Consider the following 24312-nt stretch of genomic DNA (forward strand, 5'->3'; position numbering starts at 1 on the left):
CCCTCAGGCCTGGAGGGAAGATAAAGTCATTCCACTACCAAATAATAGTAAAGCCCCCTTCATTGGCTCAAATAGCCAACCAATCAGCTTGTCAACAAACTTCTGGAAAAAATGATGTTTGAGAAGGACACTCGACACTCAACCCTTACACAAATTACTGATGATTGGCTGAGAGAAATTGATGATCAAATGATTGTGGGGGCTGTCTTGTTAGACTTCAGTGCAGCTTTTGACAATATCGATCATAGTCTGCTGCTGGAAAAAACGTATGTGGCTCAACTACGTCTCCTTATGAATAATGTGGAAATTGAGCAAGTTGAGGTGATGAACTGCTTGGAGTAACCCTGGGTTGTAAACTGTGATGGTCAAAACATATTGATACAACAGTAGCTAAGATGAGGAGAAGTCTGTCCATAATAAAGTGTTGCTCTGCCTTCTTAACAACACTATCAACAAGGCAGGTCCCTAGTTTTATCACACCTAGACTACTGTTCAGTAGTATGGTCAGGTGCCATAAAGAGGGACTTGGGAAAATTGCAGTTGGCTCAGAACAGGGCAGCATGGCTGGCTCTTAAAAGTACACGGAGAGCTAACATTAATGACATGCACGTCAGTCTCTCATGGCTCAAAGTGGAAGAGAGATTGACTTCATCATTACTTGTTTTTGTAAGAGCTGTTGATAAGCTGAATATACCGAGCTGTCTGTTTAAAATACTAGCACACAGCTCGGAAACCCATGAATACCCCACAAGACATGCCACCAGAGGTCTCTTCACAGTCCCCAAGTCCAGAACAGACTATGGGAGGCGCACAGTACTACATAGAGCCATGACTACGTGGAACTCTATTCCACACCAGGTAACTGATGCCAGCAGGAGAATCAGATTTAAAAAGCAGGTAAAAATACCACCTTATGGAACGGGGACTGTGAAGAGACACACACAAAGGTACAGACACATGCATACGCACACATTGTGATATTGTTGTATTGTGGTATTGAACATTTTGTGTTGTGGAGATGTGGTGGTGTAGGGATGTTATGATGTACTGTTTTATCTTTAGCTCATTCAGTACAAACATAGTTCACTGTTTCATCTGTTGTTTTATATGTCATGTGGATGCTTTAGTGTGTTTGGATACCAGGAAGAGTAGCTAATGGGGATCCCTGATAAATACACAAATACAAACCCCTCCAGAAATCTTCCTCTTATACCACCTTTATATAACACCTTTATTAAACTCCACCTATAACACCTTTATATACCACCTTTATTAAACTCCACCTATAAACACCTTTATTTAACCTTTATGAAACACCTTTATTAAACTCCAGATATAACACCTTTTATACCACCTTTATATAAAATTCTGAGCATATGAGCAAAATGTTTTGCAGGTGCATGGCAACAGTTGAACAAGATGAAGGAAAAAGGAAACCACACACTGCTCTTGATAGTATCACTGATATTTAATAAGGTTACGTATCGGCCTCACGGCCTTCGTCAGAGCTTTTGTGAATTTTCTGAAATTAGCACCCTTATGTAGACCTAGCCCCACCCACATCCGTTCCACACATCGAAAGGGGTTGGAGACAAAGGAAAAACAAATAAGTACTACCAAATATAACAATATGCATTTCATAAATATTACAAAAGTGTATAAATAAGACGTATTAAACACGTCTGTAAAACTACCTGCCGCCAGATCAATTAACTTCAACACAGTTATTCAAATACATCCATCATCAATGACTAAAATAATGAATCTACTATTAAAATACAATTTAATAAACACAAGTAGATTCATAGACCGTTTATCATTAAACACAAGTTGAGTAATAGAAAATAATCCACCCAAACTAACGCTAAAACCGGATCATCACACCATCTTTATCTGATATACACTGTGTACAATATATTAGGAACTCCTTCCTAATATTGAGTTGCACCCCCCCCCCCCCCCCTTGTCCTCAGAATAAGCCCCAATTCATCAGGACATGGACTGTCCAAGGTGTTGAGAGCGTTCCACAGGGATTCTGGCCCAATTCTTCCCACAATTGTGTCAAGTCGGCTGGGAGTGGATCTCTACTCCGAATAGCTTGTTTCATCTCCTCCCACAGATGCACAATTGGATTGAGATCTGGTGACTCGGCAGGCCACTGCAGTAAGCTGAATTCACTGTCATGTTCTTTGAACCATTCCTGGACAAGCCTTGTGGCATGGGGCATAATCCTGCTGAAAAAAATCTATTTGCAGATGGATACACTGTTGCCATGAAGGGAGGCACCTGATTGGCAATGATGTTTAGATATCCTGTGGTATTCAAACTTTGTTCCACTTCTATCAAGGGGCCCAGTGTGTGCCCTGAAAACAAACTCCACACCATCACCACCAGCCTGCAAAGATGACAAGAGGCATGATGTATGTACTCGTGGTTTCCTCCATATACTAGTCCTCACATCAGTGTGAAACAGCAGGAACCAGGATTCATCAGACCAGGCAATGTTTTTCAAATTCTCCAGCGTCCAGTCTTAATTCCTTACACCACTTCAACTGCAGTCTCTTGTTTTCTGCTGAAAGCTAATGAGGATCCATAATAAATCCATAATAAAAACTACATCATTAAGGATTATAGCTTTCGCCTGGGTTCACCTGGTCAGTCTATGTCATGGAAAGAGCAGGCATCCTTCATGTTTTGTACACTCTGTACATGTTGTGTCAATCAGCTCTTTCCCACAGAAAACTACAGAGAGAAGCAGTACCACCCAGTCAACAACTCCATTGTGAGAGGCCTCACAGAGGATACTCAACCCTAAGGGCAAATCCAAGGTCATCTCAATATCTTTACAGTAGAAGCTAACAAAACACACCAAAACTGACAAGGTGCATACTGATTAGCGAAGTAAAGAGAGGCTAACATACTATAACGCTCCCTTTCCTCTGCACAGTTCTCTCACAGTGAGAAACTATAGGATTACAATAGAGTGTTCTACGCTTTCTTCATTTGATCCAATTCAACGTTGCCAATTATTTAATGATATGAGAATTAAGTGGAGTGTCTAATCTTAGCTGGTCTGAGAGAACTGATGAGGCTTCTCTCCTTTATGTACACATTGGTGTCCTTTTAAATGGCTCAATCTGTAGAATCTCTTCTCACAGTCAGTGCGTGTGTGTACACGTTCAAGTCATTTTAAGGGGCACAGAAGAAACTTGATGCACAGTCAGAGCAGATGTAAGGCTTCTCTCCTATGTGTGTTCTCTGATGACCTTTTAGCTCAGCTGTTGTTTTAAAACATTTTCCACAGTCAGATCAGTGGTCCTTTATGTTTACCTTGGTGTCTTTTTAAGGTGCTTAGTCGAGAAAAACTCTTTCCACAGTCAGAGCAGGAGTAAGGCTTCTCTCCCGTGTGTGTTCTCTGATGACGATTTAGCTCAGTTGATGTTGTGAAGGATTTTACACAGTCAGAGCATAAGTAAGGCTTCTCTCCTTTATGCATACGTTCATGTGATTTTAAGTTGCTCAGTAGAGAGAAACTCTTCCCACAATCAGAACAGGAGTAAGGATTCTCTCCTGTATGTATACGTACATGTGCTTTTAAGTTGCTCAGTTGAGAGAAACTCTTTCCACAGTCAGAGCAGGAGTAAGGCTTCTCTCCCGTGTGTGTTCTTTGATGACGTTTTAGCTCAGTTGATGTTGTGAAGCATTTTACACAGTCAGAGCATAAGTAAGGCTTCTCTCCTGTATGTATGCGTTCATGTCGTTTTAAGTTGCTCAGTAGAGAGAAACTCTTTCCACAGTCAGAGCAGGAGTAAGGCTTTTCTCCTGTGTGTATCCGTTCATGCACTCTCTGATGAATGATCAGAACCTTTAATGTTGTGAAATTCTTCCCACAGTCTGTACAGGAATACAGATTCTCTCCTGTGTGTATTTTTAGGTGTATTTTCAGCTTTGATAGAAATGGGAAAATCTCCTCACAATGTGGGCAGTGATGAGACCTCTTAGCTCTATGATCTTCCTGCTGTTGCTCTCTGGATGTAGAGAATGTGTCAACATGGTTTCCTGTGTGAACAACATCAGAAGAAACAGTCAGTTGGTGTGATATACAGTACCAGTCCAACGTTTGGACAAACTTACTCATTCAAGGGTTTTTCTTTATTTTTACTATTTTCTACATTGTAGAATAAGTGAAGACATCAAAACTATGAAATAACACATATGGAATCATGTAGTAACCAAAAAAAGTGTGAAAACAAATCAAAATATATTTTAGATTCTTCAAAGTAGCCACCCTTTGCCTTGATGACAGCTTTGCACACTTGGCATTCTCTCAACCAGCTTCACCTGGAAGGCTTTTCCAACAGTCTTGAAGGAGCTCCCACATACGCTGAGCACTTGTTGGCTGCTTTTCCTTTACTCTGCAGTCCAACTCATCCCAAACCATCTCAATTGGGTTGAGATCGGGGGATTGTGGAGGCCAGGTCATCTGATGCAGCACTCCATCACTCTCATTCTAAGTCAAATAGCCCTTACACAGCCTGGAGGGGTGTTTTGGGTCATTGTCCTGTTGAAAAACAAATGAGTCCCACTAAGCCCATACCAGATGGGATGGCATATTGCTGCAGACTGATGTGGTAGCCATGCTGGTTAAGTGTGCCTTGAATTCTAAATAAATCACTGAGTGTTACCAGCGAAGCACCCCACCATCACACATCCATGCTTCACGGTGGGAACCACACATGCAGAGATCATCCATTCACCTACTCTGCGTCTCACAAAGACACAGCAGTTGGAACCAAAAATCTGAAATTTGGACTAATCGCACCAAATTACAGATTTCCCCCGGTCTAATGTCCATTGCTCGTGTTTCTTGGCCCAAGCAAATTTCTTCTTCTTATTGGTATCCTTTAGTAGTGGTTTATTTGCATCAATTTGACCATGAAGGCCTGATTCACGCAGTCTCCTCTGAACAGTTGATGTTGAGATGTGTCTGTTACTTGAACTCTGTGAAGCATTTATTTGGGATGAAATTTCTAAGGCTGGTAACTCTAATGAACTTCTCCTCTGCAGTAGAGGTAACTCTGGGTCTTCCTTTCCTGTGGCAGTCCTTGTGAGAGTCAGTTTCATTATAGTGCTTGATGGTTTTTGCAACTGCGCTTCAAGAAACTTTCAAAGTTCTATAAAATGTTCCGCATTGATTGACCTTCATGTCTTAAAGTAATGGACTGTCATTTCTCTTTGCTTATTTGAGCTGTTCTTGACATAATATGGCCTTGCTCTTTTTTCAAATTGGGCTATCTTCTGTATACCACCCCTACCATGTCACAATACAACTGATTGGCTAAAACGCATTATGAAGGAAAGAAATTCCACAAATTAACTTTCAACAAGGCACACCTTTTATTTGAAATGCATTCCAGGTGACTTACTCATGAAGCTGGTTGAGAGAATGCCAAGAGTGTGCAAAGCTGTCATCAAGGCAAAGGGTGGCTACTGTCATGATGCTGCCCTCTCTGGGAACAGAGAACACAGTTGAACCCCCTCTCTCTGCATCAGGCCTTTTCTATGCACCATCCCCCGACCTCTATACTTCTGACACTGCTGTGGTGAGAGGGGTCGTAAAATTCTAAAGGAGAATGTCCTGCCGCATGGCCCAGTTTTGAGACAGAGAGGGGATTCATAGAGACAAAGGAAATCCTTCCAACTCACAGAATTGGGGAACCGAATGACATTTATGTTCTGGAGAAGGTATAAAAGATCGGTGAAGAATCCAGCTACGAACTGATCCGCTTGATACAATTTTGTGATACTCATTAGAGACAATAGTGCCATATTACCATACTAAGGTTTATATAATAGCCTCAGCTATGGGACTTGCATCTAAATGGTTGTATACAATGATTTAATAAGATTAAAGCTATTTGGAATATGTTGAAAGGCTATGTACTGATGTTAATGTGATAGAATTGTATTTCTGTTCAAAGCTTAACTCAGTCATCGGCACGCCCCCAGGGACACAGACAAGACCTGGCGTCATGAGACAGCCTTTTTCTGTCATTCCGAATAAAACCCCCACCCAGGGTTACTTTCTTTTGACCAGGCCTCCACTCCATTACGAGTTGGCCAATAGGTTTGACCATGCATCCCTCTACTGAACTTTAACCATACCACGTGGTTAAACTTTAGACTATCGATACCGACAGAATAATAACAAGTCTTTGATATTAATTCATAGTCTGCAGCTAGAAATTTGATATCATCGAACGCGAAGACCGACGAAACATCCATTCTATAACGACATTAATGAATGTCGCTTTGAAAGATCCATTCCAACCGAGAGAGAGAACGCGGACAAAAACTCTCCAACAAGGATCCCGACGACACACTGAGCATAAATATATATTGATTGCAGTTGTTCCCGAATGAGTGAGCGTTCATGTGCAAAGGATTAGCATATCAATTGTTAATATTTATCAACTCTGTAGGGTCTTCTCAGCTGACCCGCCCTTGTTGGTTTAACAAGCCGCCATGCCGGTTTAGCCCACTAGGGCACATTACCAATTCTTTGTGACGATAATTACTGTTTCTATGTTTTCTGTGAATGACGTTGTTTAGTAAATAAATGATTTTAAGACAGTTGATGCATGGATGACTTAGTAAAGACTGGATTCGTGCAGATACAACAATTTACGACGTTTGGAATGAGAATGACGCAAGGTAAAATACACCATTTAAACCAGAAGATAATCGGCCTATACTATAATGTTATAATATAGGAAAGTTATATTAGGAAAATTATAACTTTGTAATCTGAATATTTTCCTTGGTGCCCCGATCTCCTAGTTAATTACAGATAAACGATTAATCTGTTTAATCGCGTAATAATAATAACAGGGAGTTATTTTTATAAACATGTCTTCAGTTAATGGTGCCCAAAGACACGACACTACTTTGAAGAATCTCACTTTTTTGGTTACGACATGATTACATATGTGTTACTTAAAGTTTGTTTTCACTTATATTACAATGTAGAAAATAGTAAAAATAAAGAAAACCCTGGAATAAGTAGGTGTCCAAACCTTTGACTGGTACTGTCAATGTCAATCAAATTTATTTTATAAACCCTTTTTACATCAGCAGTTGTCACAAAATGCTTTTCAGAAAACCAGCCTAAAACACCAATGAGCAAGCAATGCAGATGTTGAAGCACAGTGGCTAGGAAAAACTCCCTAAAAGGCAGGAAGTTAGAAAGAAACACAGAGAAGAACCAGGCCCAAGGGGTGGCCAGTCCTCTTCTGGCTGTACCGGGTGACATATGTATTCATATCAGTAGGCTGCACAATACAAAAGGGAATAAAACTATTCGAAAAGTGAGTAAAAGTCATAAATGAGCCATATGAGCCTCCACTCACTATACAGACTCATTTCATAGAACTTTAAAACACTGGCAGTTTGTCTACTTCACTTCTTTAGTCTACTCTCTGAGCACTCCAGATAACCCAGTGAATAAAACAAATGTTGGCAAAACTGGTGTCAAACCATGCAAGTCTGAGTAGAATGAAATAACATCTACCTTCTCATTGAAACAGTTCATCATGAAACAGGTCTACTGCAACTTTTCATACACAGTGGGAAGTTGGAATGAAAAACAAACTTAGTTAGATAGAACCTGCCTTACCATGAGAAACAGATTTCCCAATCTTCTCCTCCTCTTCTTCTTCATCTTTAATGATGACATTCAGCTCCAGTGTTTGACTGCAGTCTTCCAGCTTCACTGATGCCATCTCTGGATCCTGCAGTGCAAACTGGGCTCCACCGTCACAATCAGGACCCAGTGAATGAATGTAGGTTTGGACATAGCCTGGAATGAGAGAGGTAGGCTAGGTTTGTCCTCACTATTGGTGTAACCGGCCTCAGACCTAAATCTAGTCGTCCTGTAGTAACAATGAGAAACAGACAAAAGTTATTGTCTTGACAGTTCTGGCACTTTCTTTATTCTCTAAAAATATATTATATTTCTTCTTGTTCAATTATCTAATTCAGTGCTTGACTCGGACTGAAACAGGTGCCGGTACTGTTTATATTTAGGTGCAGGAGCTCCACAATACTGTTGAGCTAATATTCTATAAGAGGAACATGAGCTCAAACAGTAGAAATTTGAGGTGCCGGTACTCAGCTCCGGTGAGCTCCTGTCCAAGTCAAGCACTGATCTCATTTCAATAGATCTGGTAGCTAAGCATTGACAACAAAACATTAATTAATTCAAATTAGACAAAGTACCTGCTTTAAATTAGTCTACACAACGTAAGTGCACTTAAACTATAGTAGACACCACAAATTCACATAAATGCCGAAATGACTCAAACATTTAGTACAATGTTGCAGTATTTTTAGGCAGCACTATGTACTATTTTCCTGAATAACCTTGTCTTCACTGTATTATTCCAATCAAAAACCAATAGTATTTCCATTCACACCATAGTAACATTTATAAAGATGGAAGAAACAACTGAATGTGTCTGAATATTACAACACATGATCATCATTACATTCAGCTTCAAACCTGTAGTGCGACCATGAAATTGTCTCTCTGCACCTGCACTGAAGCCCATTGGCGCAAACAGAGTGGACAGCGCCATTTTACCAGCTCGTGAATTTTACACAAAACCAATAACATGCTAAACAAACTCAGAAATCTCAAATAAATGTATTCTTTATTCAAATTACCTTGAGGAAATGATGTACATCCATTCAGACAAACCCAAAGCTTCTAGCTATGTGACTTGTAAAATAGTTGATCACAATCACCTGGTTTTACTAAAAAATAAAACATCAACCCTTTACCAAATGTGATGATACCTTAATGGATGTTACCTAGCATGGTATGACATGTTCTTTCGACATTAGATAGTTTAAACGCGCTATTACATACCTGCAGTAATAAATAGAAACGGACACAAAGGTTATCTTCTTAACATAGCATTCTTCAGAATAAAGAAAACGCCGGAACTGTTGTGTGCCTGCCTGGAACTTCCTGTTCCCCCACTACCACAGTGAAGCCACAGATTGAACAATGAGACAGATATTTCACCAGATGTATAAATGTGAAGCATGCGCTTAGCGTTTCCACTCACTGCCAAATATGGTAGTGAGAGGAAGCCCGCTGGCCGGCAGTGGAAGAAGATGGAACTAGATGGATTTTGGCCGACATTCTGCAATTGTTCTAATCTATGAAACACCTGATCTTACTACAGTTTTCTGTTCCCAAAACTAAAATCTGTTATGAACAGAGTGGACTAAGTTTTGTAGACTTTACCCTTTGCAAAAGTTAAATAATTGCGTTATTTAGAAGGAACGTAAAGGTGAATTGAGTTATTGCACACGAGTGCTTCACAGAGGAGTTCCCTAACAGAAATATGCAGATGTGTTGTATAACACACCAATAGGATCTCGCTGACTCGTGCTTGGCTCTGCCCATTATGACTGATCTGTTCCCACTGGAAACGACCGGCTGTGGTCTAATCTTGGATTAGTTATAAAAAAAAACTTTGGTGCAATCGTCCATGCATTCAGGGACCCTTGGGATGGCCCTACCTCATTATATGAGAAGGGAGGTGCTTCATTTGAGCCAGATCCTCCAGCACCTCTCAGTTTTGTAGTCTTTCGTTCCAGAACCCATTTGCCAGGATCAGGTAGCCTACCACTTTTTCTGTCCACTGTTTGCAATGTAAAAATCCTAATAAAAGTAATCAGAGTAATTACATTTGGATTCCTCTGTAATTGTCATGAAACCCCAAAAACACGTAATGTGAAAACGTGCCTGATACAGTGGGGGGAAAAAGTATTTGATCCCCTGCTGATTTTGTACGTTTGCCCACTTACAAAGAAATGATCAGTCTATAATTTTAATGGTAGGTTTATATGAACAGTGAGAGACAGAATAACAACAAAAAAATCCAGAAAAACACATGTCAAAAATGTTATAAATTGATTTGCATTTTAATGAGGGAAATAAGTATTCCCAATACTGCACCAGGAGCAAGCCTATAATTTATCCACAGAGGATCAATAGCAAAAACATTTTTTAAATCGACTAGTTGTGGATTGTGTGTAGCCAAATCACAAGGCATGTCTACAGTCAGGAACGTGTGGCAAATCTGTCAGTGAACAGCATGCAGCCAAAACAGGCCTTTAGCAATATTTCTAATACAGTCACTGGAAAACACAGGTTGTAAAGCAAATGGATCCTGCTGAAAATAAAATACTAATCTGTCTGTATGTTACCAAGTTATAAACTTCCAAATAGGTCTATTGTAAAAAAATGCTGTTTGCTCAAAGTAAAGCAAGAGAGAGAAGCTTTTGGCCGGTGAGTGAGCTGCACATCATTGGGTGAGTCAGTGAAACTGGAAAGCTTGTTAAGGACTATAACTTCCTCCTCATATTGTACAATGTGTTTCTCCTCACACCTGGCCTAGGCTATTGATGGATTAGAGACAAGGTCATTTTTATTAATCTCAGATTCTCTGTTTGTCAGTGTCAAAGCAGCCTGTCATTTTGGTTATTTGTGAGGTATTAAACCTGGAGGACGTGGCGCACAATTGGCCCAGCGTCGTCCGGGTTTGGCCGGGGGTAGGCCGTCAATGTAAATAAGAATTTGTTCTTAGCCGACTTGCCTAGCTAAATAAACAATTTAAAAATCCCTTTCAAAATTCTGCGAAAGTATCCAGTCATCTAAAATGTAGAATTGCATGAAGTCCGTTTATAAAAGGCCACAATGTTCCTGAACTCTAGGCTACAAAAAATGAACAACTTCTGCAAGTGTCTCCACACCACTGCTCTATGCCAGTACGCTAAAGCCATGATAATGCATGCAATGCTTTATTATAAAGGTATTTTATTTAATGTGTTCTGATACCTCAGAACCTCAGGATTATCTTGGCAAAGGAGAAATGCTCACTAACAGGGATGTAAACAAATGTGTGCACAAAATTTGTAAGAAATAAGTTTGTGTGTACATTTCTGGGATCTTTTATTTCACCTCATGAAGCATGGGACCAACACTTTACATGTTGAGTTTATGTTTGTTCAGGGTAAAGAGTATATATATTTTTTTAAATCATACAAAAACTATCAATAACGAAATGTAAATTAAACTAAATCAGCCTGATTTTCTGTTCTAATCAGGTGCCTACACAGACTGAGAATGATCCTGTAAGAGCGGAACATTATCTGGTGACAGTAGTCCTTGCTGTCTTGGAGGCCCAAAAACTTATCAGCTGCAGATATGTCCAGCTTCTTGGACCTCTTGTGCAAATAATTAATAACTGTGGTTATAAATACTAAAATATCCACTTTCACAATAAGTGTATGCAGATCACTTGATTGACGTACAACATTTGCAACTGGTTGCGGTGCATCCACCACCATATCTTCAGAACTGTGGCCTCTTGCCCCTATAACTCTCTTAAATACACTTAGGTTGGAGTCACTAAAACTCCTTTTTCAACCACTCCACAAACTTCTTGTTAACAAACTATAGATTTGGCAAGTCGGTTAGGACATCTACTTTGTGCATGACAAGTAATTTTTCCAACAATTGTTTACAGACAGATTATTTCACTTATAATTCACTATATCACAATTCTAGTGGGTCAGAAGTTTACATACACTAAGTTAACTGTGCCTTTAAACTGCTTGGAAAATTCCAGAAAATGATGACATGGCTTTAGAGGCTTCTGATAGGCTAATTGACATTTGAGTCAATTGGAGATGTACCTGTGGATGCATTTCAAGGCCTACAAACTCAGTGCCTCTTTGCTTGACATCATGGGAAAATAAAAAGAAATCAGCCAAGACGTCAGAAAAAAAATTGTAGACCTCCACAAGTCTGGTTCATCCTTGGGAGCAATTTACAAAAAATAGTACGCAAGTATAAACCCCATGGGACCACGCAGCCATCATACCGCTCAGGAAGGGGACGCGTTCTGTCTCCTAGAGATGAACGTACTTTGGTGCGTAAAGTGCAAATCAATCCCAGAACAACAGCAGAGGACCTTGTGAAGATGCTGGAGGAAACAGGTACAAAAGTATCTATATCCACAGTAAAACGAGTCTACATAACCTGAAAGGCCGCTCAGCAAGGAAGAAGCCACTGCTCCAAAATCGCCATTAAAAAAATCCAGATTACGGTTTGCAACTGCACATGGGGACAAAGATCGTACTTTTTGGAGAAATGTCCTTTGGTCTGATGAAACAAAAATAGAACTGTTTGGCCATAATGAACATCGTTATGTTTGGAGGAAAAAGGAGGGAGCTTGCGAGCCAAAGAACACCATCCCAACCGTGAAGCACGGGGGGTGGCAGCATCACGTTGTGGGGGTGCTTTGCTGCAGGAGGGACTGGTGCACTTCACAAAATAGATGGCATCATGAGGTAGGAAAATGATGTGGATATATTGAAGCAACATCTCAAGACATCAGTCAGGAAGTTAACTTCTCTAGAGCCAGTGGGACGATTTCGTCCCACCTACATAACAGTCAGTGGAATCCCGTGGCGCGTTATTCAAATACCTTAGAAATGCTATTACTTCCATTTCTGAAACATATGACTATTTTACACCATTTTAAAGACAAGACTCTCGTTAATCTAACCACACTGTCCGATTTCAAAAAGGCTTTACAACAAAAACAAAACATTAGATTATGTCAGCAGAGTACCCAGCCAGAAATAATCAGACACCCATTTTTCAAGCTAGCATATAATGTCACATAAACCCAAACCACAGCTAAATGCAGCACTAACCTTTGATTATCTTCATCAGATGACAATCTTAGGACATTATGTTATACAATACATGCATGTTTTGTTCAATCAAGTTCATATTTATATCAAAAACCAGCTTTTTACATTAGCATGTGACGTTCAGAACTAGCATACTTCCGGTGAATTTACTAAATTACTCACGATAAACGTTCACAAAAAACATAACAATTATTTTAAGAATTATAGATACAGAACTCCTCTATGCACTCGCTATGTCCGATTTTAAAATAGCTTTTCGGTGAAAGCACATTTTTCAATATTCTAAGTAGATAGCCCGGCATCACAGGGCTAGCTATTTAGACACCCACCAAGTTTAGCCCTCACCAAAGTCAGATATACTATAAGAAAAATGTTATTACCTTTGCTGTTCTTCGTCAGAATGCACTCCCAGGACTTCTACTTCAATAACAAATGTTGGTTTGGTTCAAAATAATCCATAGTTATATCCAAATAGCGGCGTTTTGTTCGTGTGTTCAAGACACTATCCGAAAGGGTAAAGAAGGGTGACGCGCCCGACGCGTTTCGTGACAAAAAAAATCGAAATATTCTATTACCGTACTTCGAAGCATGTCAACCGCTGTTTACAATCAATTTTTATGCCATTTTTCTCGTAAAAAAGCGATAATATTCCGACCGGGAATCTGTGTTTTAGTACAAAGAGAGAGTAAATAAAAACATGGGGTCGCCTCGTGCACTCGCCTCAGTCTCATTGTCCTCTGATAGACCACTTACCAAAGGCGCTAATGTTTTTCAGCCAGGGGCTGGAATTACATCATTCAGCTTTTTCCCGGGTTCTGAGAGCCTATGGGAGCCATAGGAAGTGTCACGTTACAGCAAAGATCCTCAGTTTTCAATAAAGAGAGTTAAGAAGAACAAGAACTTGTCAGACAGGCCACTTCCTGTAAGGAATCTTCTCAGGTTTTTGCCTGCCATATGAGTTCTGTTATACTCACAGACACCATTCAAACAGTTTTAGAAACTTTAGGGTGTTTTCTATCCAAAGCCAATAATTATATGCATATTCTAGTTTCTGGGCAGTAGTAATAACCAGATTAAATCGGGTACGTTTTTTATCCGGCCGTGTAAATACTGCCCCCTAGCCCTAACAGGTTAAAGCTTGGTCGCAAATGGGTCTTCCAAATGGACAATGACCCCAAGCATACTTCCAAAGTTGTGGCAAAATGGCTTAAGGACAACAAAGACAAGGTATTGGAGTGGCCATCACAAAGCCCTGACCTCAATCCTATAGGACATTTGTGGGCAGAACTGAAAAAGTGTGTGCGAGCAAGGAGGCCTACAAACCTGACTCAGTTACACCAGCTGTCAGGAGGAATGGGCCAAAATTCACCCAACTTATTGTGGGAAGCTTGCGGAAAGCTACCCGAAACGTTTGACCCAAGTTAAACAATTTAAAAGGCAACGCTACCAACTACTAATTGAGTGCATGTAAACTTCTGACCCACTGGGAATGTGATGAAAAATAAATGCTGAAATAAATCACTCTACTATTATTCTGACATTTCCCATTCTTAAAATAAAGTGGTGATCCTAACTGACCTAAGACAGGGAATTATTACTAGGATTAAATGTCAGGAATTGTGAAAAACTGAGTTTAAACATATTTGACTAAGGTGTATGTAAACTTTCGACTTCAACTGTAGGAGATTTGCTGTACAGTCCTGATCCTTGACACCGCAACCTCTTTCACCCTAAAAGGGCACTCTGGGAATTTGAAAATGACCCCCACCACAGTTGCATAATTTTACAATCACATACTCAACAATAACATATTCCTTCCGCCTGCAAACACTTGACATGTGGCCAAACTTTATACATTTCTTGCGTTGCATCGGGTTTTACACCAACTCTCTTATGGGGTATCTTATATATCCCAGCTTTACATAGGGTGGTAGATACTCTTCATCAAACATCAATAATAGATATGAACTTTGCTCCTTTTTCACATTCTCCATACGGGTCAAGCGACGTGCATTTGCGTCCTTCTTCTTTGGGATTTGGTTGGCGGATCGCATTCAACTCTTAGGTGCATACACCACCTACTGTACTGGTGTGAGGCCATGCATAGTCTACATACATTAAATTCATTGTAACGCTAATTAATACAAAATTGCCCTGCCAACTATTTGCCCTGTAAAAATGTGAGGACATTTTTTCTTGGTTCGTACAGGAGACTGTGACCTCCTCCTCAGCCCAATTGGCAGTACGCCAAGAACATTGTTCTAGGAACATATCAGTTTCAAGGTCTCAGCACATGCAACAACAAAATGTTAATAATTAATTAATAAGCTAAATCATGTAAATATAGCTTGTCTGTGTAAGCAGTATAAAGGAGAACTACCAGGACTGCCCCGGCAGAGCTCCCGACCGACGTGTACTATGGTTCTTTAAGTTTCTTGGAACCTCTCTAGCTTGCTGACAATAAAGAATGATTCATTTAAGTTTGACTGAGTCCGTTTGTGGTGATTTTCTATAAATGCTAAAAAGCCCACCCCAGACCATGATGGACCCTCCACCTCACTCTGAAAAACACCAAAAGAAAGATGCCCAGGGTCCCTGCTCATCTGCGTGAACATGCCTTAGGCATGCTGCAAGGAGGCATGAGGACTGCAGATGTGGCCAGGGCAATAAATTGCAATGTCCGTACTGTGAGACGCCTAAGACAGCGCTACAGGGAGACAGGATGGACAGCTGATCTTCCTCGCAGTGGCAGACCACGTGTAACAACACCTGCACAGGATCAGTACATCCGAACATCACACCTGTGGGACAGGTAGAGGATGGCAACAACTGCCCAAGTTACATCAGGAATGCACAATCCTCCATCAGTGCTCAGACTGTCCGTAATAGCCTGAGAGAGGCTGGACTGAGGGCTTGTAGGCCTGTTGTCAGGCAGGTCCTTACCAGACATCACCGGCAAAAACTTCACCTATGGGCACAAACTCAACGCCGCTGGACCATACAAGACTGGCAAAAAGTGCTCTTCACTGACGAGTCGCGGTTTTGTCTCACCAGGGGTGATGGTCAGATTCAAATTTATCGTCGAAGGAATGAGCGTTACACCGAGGCCTGTACTCTGGAGCGGGATCGATTTGGAGGTGGAGGGTCCGTCATGATCTGGGGGCGGTGTGTCACAGCATCATCGGACTGAGCTTGTTGTCATTGCAGGAAGTCTCAACACTGTGCGTTACATGGAAGACATCCTCCTCCCTCATGTGGTACCCTCCCTACAGGCTCATCCTGACATGACCCTCCAGCATGACAATGCCACCAGCCATACTGCTTGTTCTGTGCTTGATTTCATGCAAGACAGGAATGTCAGTGTTCTGCCATGGACAGCGAAGAGCCCGGATCTCAATCCCATTGAGCACGTCTGGGACCTGTTGGATTGGAGGGTGAGGGCTAGGGCCATTCCCCCCCAGAAATGTCTGGGAACTTGCAGGTGCCTTAGTGGAAGAGTGTGGTAACGTCTCGCAGCAAGAACTGGCAAATCTGGTGCAGTCCATGAGGAGATGCACTGCAGTACGTAATACAGCTGGTGGCCACACCAGATACTGACTGTTTTGACCACCCCTTTGTTCAGGGACACATTATTCAATTTCTGTTGGTCACATGGCTGTGGAACTTGTTCAGCATATGTCTCAGTTGTTGAATCTTATGTTCATACAAATATTTACACATGTTAAGTTTGCTGAAAATAAACGCAGTTGACAGTAAGAGGACATTTCTTTTTTTGCTGAGTTTATTTTTACCTTGTCAGCTCAGGGATTCGATCCAGCAACCTTTCGTTTACTGGCTCAACGCTCTAACCACTAGGATACCTGTGCGTATTCATATAAGTAGGCTGTGCAATACAAAAGGAGAATGAAACTATTCTAAAAGTATCTCATAAGTCAAGAAAATTATGACCTATATCATCCTCCTCTCACTATCACAAGGGTTAGTAACTACACAGACTCATTTCATATCATCCTCTTCTCACTATCACAAGGGTTAGAAACTACAGACTCATTTCATATCATCCTCCACTCACTATCACAAGGGTTAGTAACTACACAGACTCATTTCATATCATCCTCCACTCACTATCACAAGGGTTAGTAACTACACAGACTCACTTCATATCATCCTCCTCTCACTATCACAAGGGTTAGTAACTACACAGACTCATTTCATATCATCCTCCTCTCACTATCACAAGGGTTAGTAACTACACAGACTCACTTCATATCATCCTCCACTCACTATCACAAGGGTTAGAAACTACACACTCATTTCATAGAACTTTAAAACATTGGCAGTTGGTCGAATTCACTTCTTTAGTCTACTCTCTGATCACTCCAGATAACCCAGTGAATAAAACAAATGCTGGTAACACTGGTGTCAAACCATGCAAGTCTCAGTAGTATGAAATAACATCTACCTTCTCATTAAAACAGTTCATCATGAAACAGTTCTACTGTAACATTTCATGCACAGTGGGGAGTTGGAACGAACAACAAAATTAGATAGAACCTGCTCTTACCATGAGAAACAGATGTCCCAATCTCCTCCTGCTCTTCTTCATCTTTAATGTTGACATTCAGCTCCAGTGTTTGACTGCAGTCTTCCAGCTTCACTGATGCCATCTCTGGATCCTGCAGTGCAAACTGGGCTCCACTGTCACAATCAGGACCCAGTGACTGAAGGTTTCTACTCAGTGTGGAAGGAGAGAGGCAGGCTGGGTTTGTCCTCACTGTTGATGTTACCGGCCTCATACCTGAGTCGGCAAGTAGTACAAGAGAAACAGACACAAAAGTTATTATCTTGAAAGTTCTGGCAATGTCATTATTCTCTATTAAATATATTCTATTTTTTCTTGTTCAAATATCTAATTCAGTGCTTGACTTGGACTGAAATAGTTGCCGATAAACATTTTGGGTGCCGGTATGGTTTATATTTAGGTGCAGGAGCTCCACAATACTTTTGAGCTAATAATTAACCTATAGTAGATAAATGCATAAATTACTCAAAAACCATTAAGTTCAAGGTTACAGTTTGTTTTAGGCAGCACTATGTGCTATTTTCCTTAATAACCTTGTATTCACTGTTTTACTTCAAAAAACAATAACATTTCCTGTTCACATCATTGTAACGTTTATAGATAAAGACAAACTTAATGTGTCAATATTATTACACATGTAGAAAACCAATAATCATTACATTTAGCATTTAAACAGTAGAGCAACCGTAAAATGGTCTCCCTCTGCTGCATCCACACTGCCTGTACTGAAGTCCGTTGACGCAGACCGAGTGGGTGCCGCCATTTTACCAGCTTGTGAATTTTTCCTTTCATGGAGCTCTACGGACAACTCCTTCGACCTCGTGACTTGGTTTTTGCTCTGACATGCACTGTCAAATGTGGGACCTTATACAGACAGGTGTGTGCCTTTCCAAATCATGTCCAATCGATTTCATTTACCACAGGTTGACAACAATCCAGTTATAGAAATATCTCAAGGATGATCAATGGAAACAAGATGCACCTGAGCTCAGTATCGATTCTCATAGCAAAGGATCTGAATACTTTGTAAATAAGGTATCCGTTTTTAATTTTCTATAAATGTGTAAACATTTCTAAAAACCTGCGTTTGCTTTGCCATTATGGGGTACTGTGTGTAGATTGATAAAGAACGTTTTCATATTGAATTCATTTTAGAATAAGGTTGTAACCTAACAGAACGTGGAAAAAGTCACAGGGTGTGAATACTTTCCGAATGCACTGTATGTATTCATACAAGTAGGCTGTGCAATGTAAAGGGGGAATAAAATTATTCTAAAAGAAACTCATAAGTCATGAAAATTATGAGCTATATCATCCTCCATTCACTATCACAAGGGTTAGTAACTACACGGGCTCATTTCATAGAACTTAATAACACTGGCAGTTTGTCTACTTCACTTCTTTAGTCTACTCTCTGATCACTCCAGATAACCCAGTGAATAAAACAAATGCTGGCAATTCTGACATCAAACCATGCAAGTGTCAGTAGCATGAAATAACATCTACCTTCTCATTGAAACAGTTCATCATGAAATCCTGCACCGGCTTTCTAAAGTCTTCTAAAAGCCAAGATGACAAACAGATCTCGGACAAGTTTTGAATCCCACCATACCTTCTCCGCTATGCAATCTGGTTTCCGACCTTGTCATGGGTGCACCTCAGCCACGCTCAAGGTACTAAACGATATCATAACCGCCATCGATAAAAGACAGTCCTGTGCAGCAGTCTTCATCGACCTGGCCAAGGCTTTCAACTCTGTCAATCACCGCATTCTTATTGGCAGACTCAACAGCCTTGGATTCTGAAATGACTGCCTCGCCTGGTCCACCAACTACATATCAGACAGAGTTCAGTGTGTCAAATCGGAGGGCCTGTTGTCCGGACCTCTGGCAGTCTCTATGGGGGTGCCACAGGGTTAAATTCTCGGGCCGACATTTCTCTGTATATATCAATGAGGTCGCTCTTGCTGCTGGTGATTCTCTGATCCACCTCTACGCAGACGACACCATTCTGTATACATCTGGCCCTTCTTTGGACACTGTTAATCTCTCTAGGGTATGTGGGACGAAATCGCCCCACCTAGTCAACAACCAGTGGAATCGAGTGGCGCGATATTCAAATACCTTAGAAATTATATTACTTCAATTTCTCAAACATATGACTATTTTACACCATTTTAAAGACAAGACTCTCGTTAATCTAACCACATTGTCCGATTTCAAAAAGGCTTTACAACGAAAGCAAAACATTAGATTATGTCAGGAGAGTACCCAGCCAGAAATAATCACCCAACAATTTTTCAAGCTAGCATATAATGTCACAAAAACTAAAACCACAGCTAAATGCAGCACTAACCTTTGATCTTCATCAGATGACACTCCTAGGACATTATGTTATACAATACATGCATGTTTTGTTCAATCAAGTTCATATTTATATCAAAAACCAGCTTTTTACATTAGCATGTGATGTTCAGAACTAGCAAACATACCGAAAACTTCCGGTGAATTTACTAAATTACTCACGATAAACGTTTACAAAAAACATAACAATTATTTTAAGAATTATAGATACAGAACTCCTTTATGCAATTGCGGTGTCAGATTTGAAAATAGCTTTTCGGCAAAAGCACATTTTGCAATATTCTGAGTAGATAGCTCGCCATCACGGGCTAGCTAATTTGACACCCACCAAGTTTGGCGTTCACTAAACTCAGAATTACTATAAGAAAAGTTGGATTACCTTTGCTGTTCTTCGTCAGAATGCACTCCCAGGATTTCTACTTCATCCACAAATGTTGTTTTGGTTTAAAATAATCCATAGTTATGTTCAAATATCCTCTGTTTTGTTCTTGCGTTCAAGACACTATCTGAACGGTGACGCGCAGACGCATGTCGTGCCAAAAAAAATTCAAAATATTCCATTACCGTACTTCGAAGCATGTCAAACGCTGTTTAAAATCAATTTTTATGCGATTTTTCTCGTAAAATAGCGATAATATTCCGACCGGGAGACGTCTTTTTCATTCAAAGACTGAAAATGGAAAATGGACTCTTCACGTGCGTGCGCCCGTCTCATTGTTCTCAGATCGACCACTATCCAAATGCGCTACTGTTTTTCAGCCAGGGGCTGCAAAGTCATCATTCAACGTTCTGGTGCCTTCTGAGAGCCTATGGGAGCCTTAGAAAATGTCACGTTACAGCAGAGATCCTCTGTTTTCGATAAAGATGGTATAGAAGGCCAAGAAATGGTCAGAGAGGGCACTTCCTGTACAGAATCTTCTCAGGTTTTGGCCTGCCATATGAGTTCTGTTATACTCACAGACACCATTCAAACAGTTTTAGAAACTGTAGGGTGTTTTCTATCCAAATCAAACAATTATATGCATATTCTAGTTTCTGGGCAGTAGTAACAACCAGATTAAATCAGGTACGTTTTTTATCCAGATGTGAAAATACTGCCCCCTACACGAGAGAGGTTAACAAACCTCCAGACGAGCTTAAATGCCATACAACACTCCTTCCTGTGGCCTCCAACTGCTCTTAAATGCTAGTAAAACTAAATGCATGCTCTTCAACCGATCGCTGCCTGTACCCGCCCGCCCGACTAGCATCAATACTCTGGACGGTTCTGACTTAGGTATTTGTAGTTGTCCACATATTCTAAGTGTCTGGTTAAACTGTAAACTCTCTTTCCAGACTCACATTAAGCATCTCCAATCCGAAATTAAATCTAGAATCGGTTTCCTATTTCACAACAACGCCTCCTTCTCTCATGCTGCTAAATATACCCTCGTAAAACTGACTATCCTACCAAATCCTTGACTTTGGCGATGTCATTTACAAAATAGCCTCCAACACTCTACTCAGCAAATTGGATGTAGTCTATCACAGTGCCATCCGTTTTGTCACCAAAGCCCCATTTACGACCCACCACTACGATCTGTATGCTCTCATTGGCTGGCCCTCGCTTCATATTCGTCGGCAAACCCACTGGCTCCAGGTCATCTATAAGTCTTTGCTTGGTAAAGCCCCACCTTATCTCAGCTCACTGTTCACCATAGCAACACCCACCCGTAGCACGCGCTCCAGCAGGTATATTTCACTGGTCATCCCTAAAGCCAACTCCCCCTTTGGCCACCTGTCCTTCCAGTTCTCTGCTGCCAATGACTGGAACGAATTGCAAAAATCACTGAAGCTGGAGACATATCTCCCTCACTAACTTTAAGCATCAGCTGTCAGAGCAGCTTACCGATCACTGCACCTGTACACAGCCCATCTGTAAATAGCCCACCCAACTACCTCATCACCATATTGTTATTTATTTTTGCTCTTTTGCACCCCAGTATCTCTACTTGCACATCATCTGCACATCTATCACTCCAGTGTTAATGCTAAATTGTAATTATTTCGCCATTATGGCCTATTTATTGCCTTACCTCCATAATCTTACTACATTTGCACACACTGCATATAGATCTCTCTATTGTGTTATTGACTGTACGTTTGTTTACTCCATGTGTAACTCTGTGTTGTTGTTTTTGTCACACTGTTTTGCTTTATCTTGGCCAGGTCGCAGTTGTAAATGAGAACTTGTTCTCAACTGGCGTACCTGGTTAAATAAAGGTGAAATAAAATAAATAAAATAGTTCTACAGCAACTTTTCATGCACAGTGGGAAGTTGGAATGAAAAACACAAACTTAGTTAGATAGAACCTGTTCTTACCATGAGAAACAGATGTCCCAATCTTCTCCTCCTCTTCTTCATCTTTAATGTTGGCATTCAGTTCCAGTGTTTGACTGCAGTCTTCCAGCTTCACTGATGCCATCTCTGGACCCTGCAGTGCAAACTGGGCTCCACTGTCACAATCAGAACCCAATGACTGTAGGTTTGGTCTCACTGTGGAAGGAGAGAGGCAGGCTGGGTTTGTCCTCACTTGATGTTACCGGCCTCAGACTTAATCTGAGTTGGCCAGTAGTTACAAAGAGAAACGGACACAAAAGTTAGTGCCAGAACTGTCAAGACTTTCTTTATTCTCAAAAAAAATGGTTTATTTTTAGGTGCAGGAGCTCCACAATACTGTTGAGCTAATATTCTATAAGAGGAACATGAGCTCAAACAGAAATTTGAGGTGACAGTTCTCAGCTCCGGTGAGCTCCTGTCCAAGTCAAGCACTGATCTCATTTCAATAGATCTGGTAGCTAAGCATTGACAACAAAACATTAATTAATTCACATTAGCCAAAGTATACACTTTAAATTAGGCTACACAACTCAATGCACTTAATCTATAGTAGATAACCTGAATTCACATAAATGCCTCAAAAAACATTTAGTACAAGGTTGCAGTATGTTTAAGGCAGCACAATGTACTATTTTGCCGGAATAACCTCGCCTTCACTGTATTATTTCATTCAAAAACCAATAGTATTTCTGTTCACACCATAGTAACATGTATAGATAGACAGAAGCAACTGAATGTCTCTGAATATTATTACACATGTAGAAAATTGATAAGCATTACATTCAGCTCCAAAACAGTAGTGCAGCCGTAAAATTGTCTCTCTGCTGCACCCTCACTGCCTGCACTGAAGTACGTTGACGCAGACCGAGGGGGAACCGCCATTTTACCATCTCGTGAATTTTACACAAAACCAAAAACGACATGTAAAACGAACCCAGAAAATCTCAAATAAATTGATCCTTAATGAAATGATATACATCCACTCAGACTAACCCCAAGTCTCTATGTGACTTGTAAATAAAAGGTATCACGTTCACTCACGCGGTTTGACACAAAAATAGCACATACAACCTTTACCAAACGTGATAATATTTTGACGTATTTGTTACCTAGCATGTTATGACATGTTCTTTCGGTATTAGAACGTGCTATTACATACCAGTAGTAATACATTTGAAATGGCCACAGAAGTTGTAGTCTCGACTCCACAATTCTGAAATGTCCTTTATTCTGAAGAATGATGCGCGCCTGCGCGGAACTCCCTGTTCTCCCCACTACCAGTTTCTAAACCCAGAGACGTAACAACGCGAGACTTCAGAGAACGCCTGTGAAGCAGACCAAGCCGTTGTTTGAACAATTCTGATACTTTTGCAGCGGCTAATGGGGATCCTAATAAATACCACACTTGAAACATGGCCATTATTTTATCAATGTCATAACTGCTGTGGTTTATTCACAATAGCTCTCACTGCGTATTTTACATATCGCAGCATCACATGAGTAGGCAGACACTCTTCACTCCTCCAACGAAACTCCAGATAACAAATTTTATCGGTGCCCTGCTCCGAAAAACAATGCTCTCTCCTTCTACTCTTCTGAGACGCATGAAATCAAATCAAAACCACTACTGGTCACTCTGACTGACTCAACCTTTGCTCATGCCTCCTTTACCATCTTCCTGACCTCAAATTATCTCCCAAAATACACAATTGTTGATGAATCGCGCTCCAAAAGAAACCAATGTTTGTTTACAACTTTTGGTCGGTTTGCTCAATTTTTCGTTGTCTCCGTCTTCCATTCATTCTTACTAACTTTACTCAACTGGGAGCCATAAGACTCGAACAGCACTTCCGCTTCGCTATATGTCCTACCTAAAACCAGACACCCCCGCTACGGACTAACTCCTGCATGTAGAATCCTGCATTGAATAAAGCCAACAACTACAGGTTAAAGGGGAATTTCACGCTGGTTTTGCCATGGCATCAGTGGCGACGTTCATCATAGACTTTATTTCGCCCAAAATTGTCCGTCTGTTTTGATCCAAATATAGCCGAAAGTCAGCCTGATCAGCTTGTACTCATTGAAATGCATGAGATACACGAATACAATTATACAGTATACGTTTGAATCTTTTTTTGATATACACAATCAAATATATTGATTTAAAATAAAAAATACATCGAATAGCT

At 40.6% G+C, this 24312-nt stretch overlaps 1 protein-coding gene across 5 annotated transcripts; it reads right to left on the bottom strand.

Moving 5' to 3' along the window:
* Positions 1 to 1447: 1447 nt before the first annotated feature.
* Positions 1448 to 24232, bottom strand: LOC123723892 (uncharacterized). 5 transcript variants are annotated; one of them, XM_045698568.2, is made up of 5 exons: positions 23283 to 24232; positions 22106 to 22279; positions 17363 to 17596; positions 7676 to 7858; positions 1448 to 4059 (listed from the first exon to the last, which is right to left on the bottom strand). In XM_045698568.2, the coding sequence occupies exons 2-5, from the start codon at positions 22206 to 22208 to the stop codon at positions 3305 to 3307; spliced, it is 1275 nt and encodes a 424-aa protein (XP_045554524.1). In that variant the 5' UTR covers positions 22209 to 22279; positions 23283 to 24232; the 3' UTR covers positions 1448 to 3304. The 5 variants fall into 5 exon arrangements, with proteins under 5 accessions (XP_045554524.1, XP_045554525.1, XP_082820546.1 ...); XM_045698569.2 differs by having other exon boundaries at positions 22106 to 22342; XM_082964421.1 differs by lacking the exon at positions 1448 to 4059 and having other exon boundaries at positions 7087 to 7858.
* Positions 24233 to 24312: the final 80 nt, after the last annotated feature.

Source organism: Salmo salar, chromosome 17 (assembly GCF_965601325.2).
Source record: "Salmo salar chromosome 17, fSalSal1, whole genome shotgun sequence".
In the NCBI taxonomy this organism is placed as follows: Eukaryota; Metazoa; Chordata; class Actinopteri; order Salmoniformes; family Salmonidae; genus Salmo; species Salmo salar.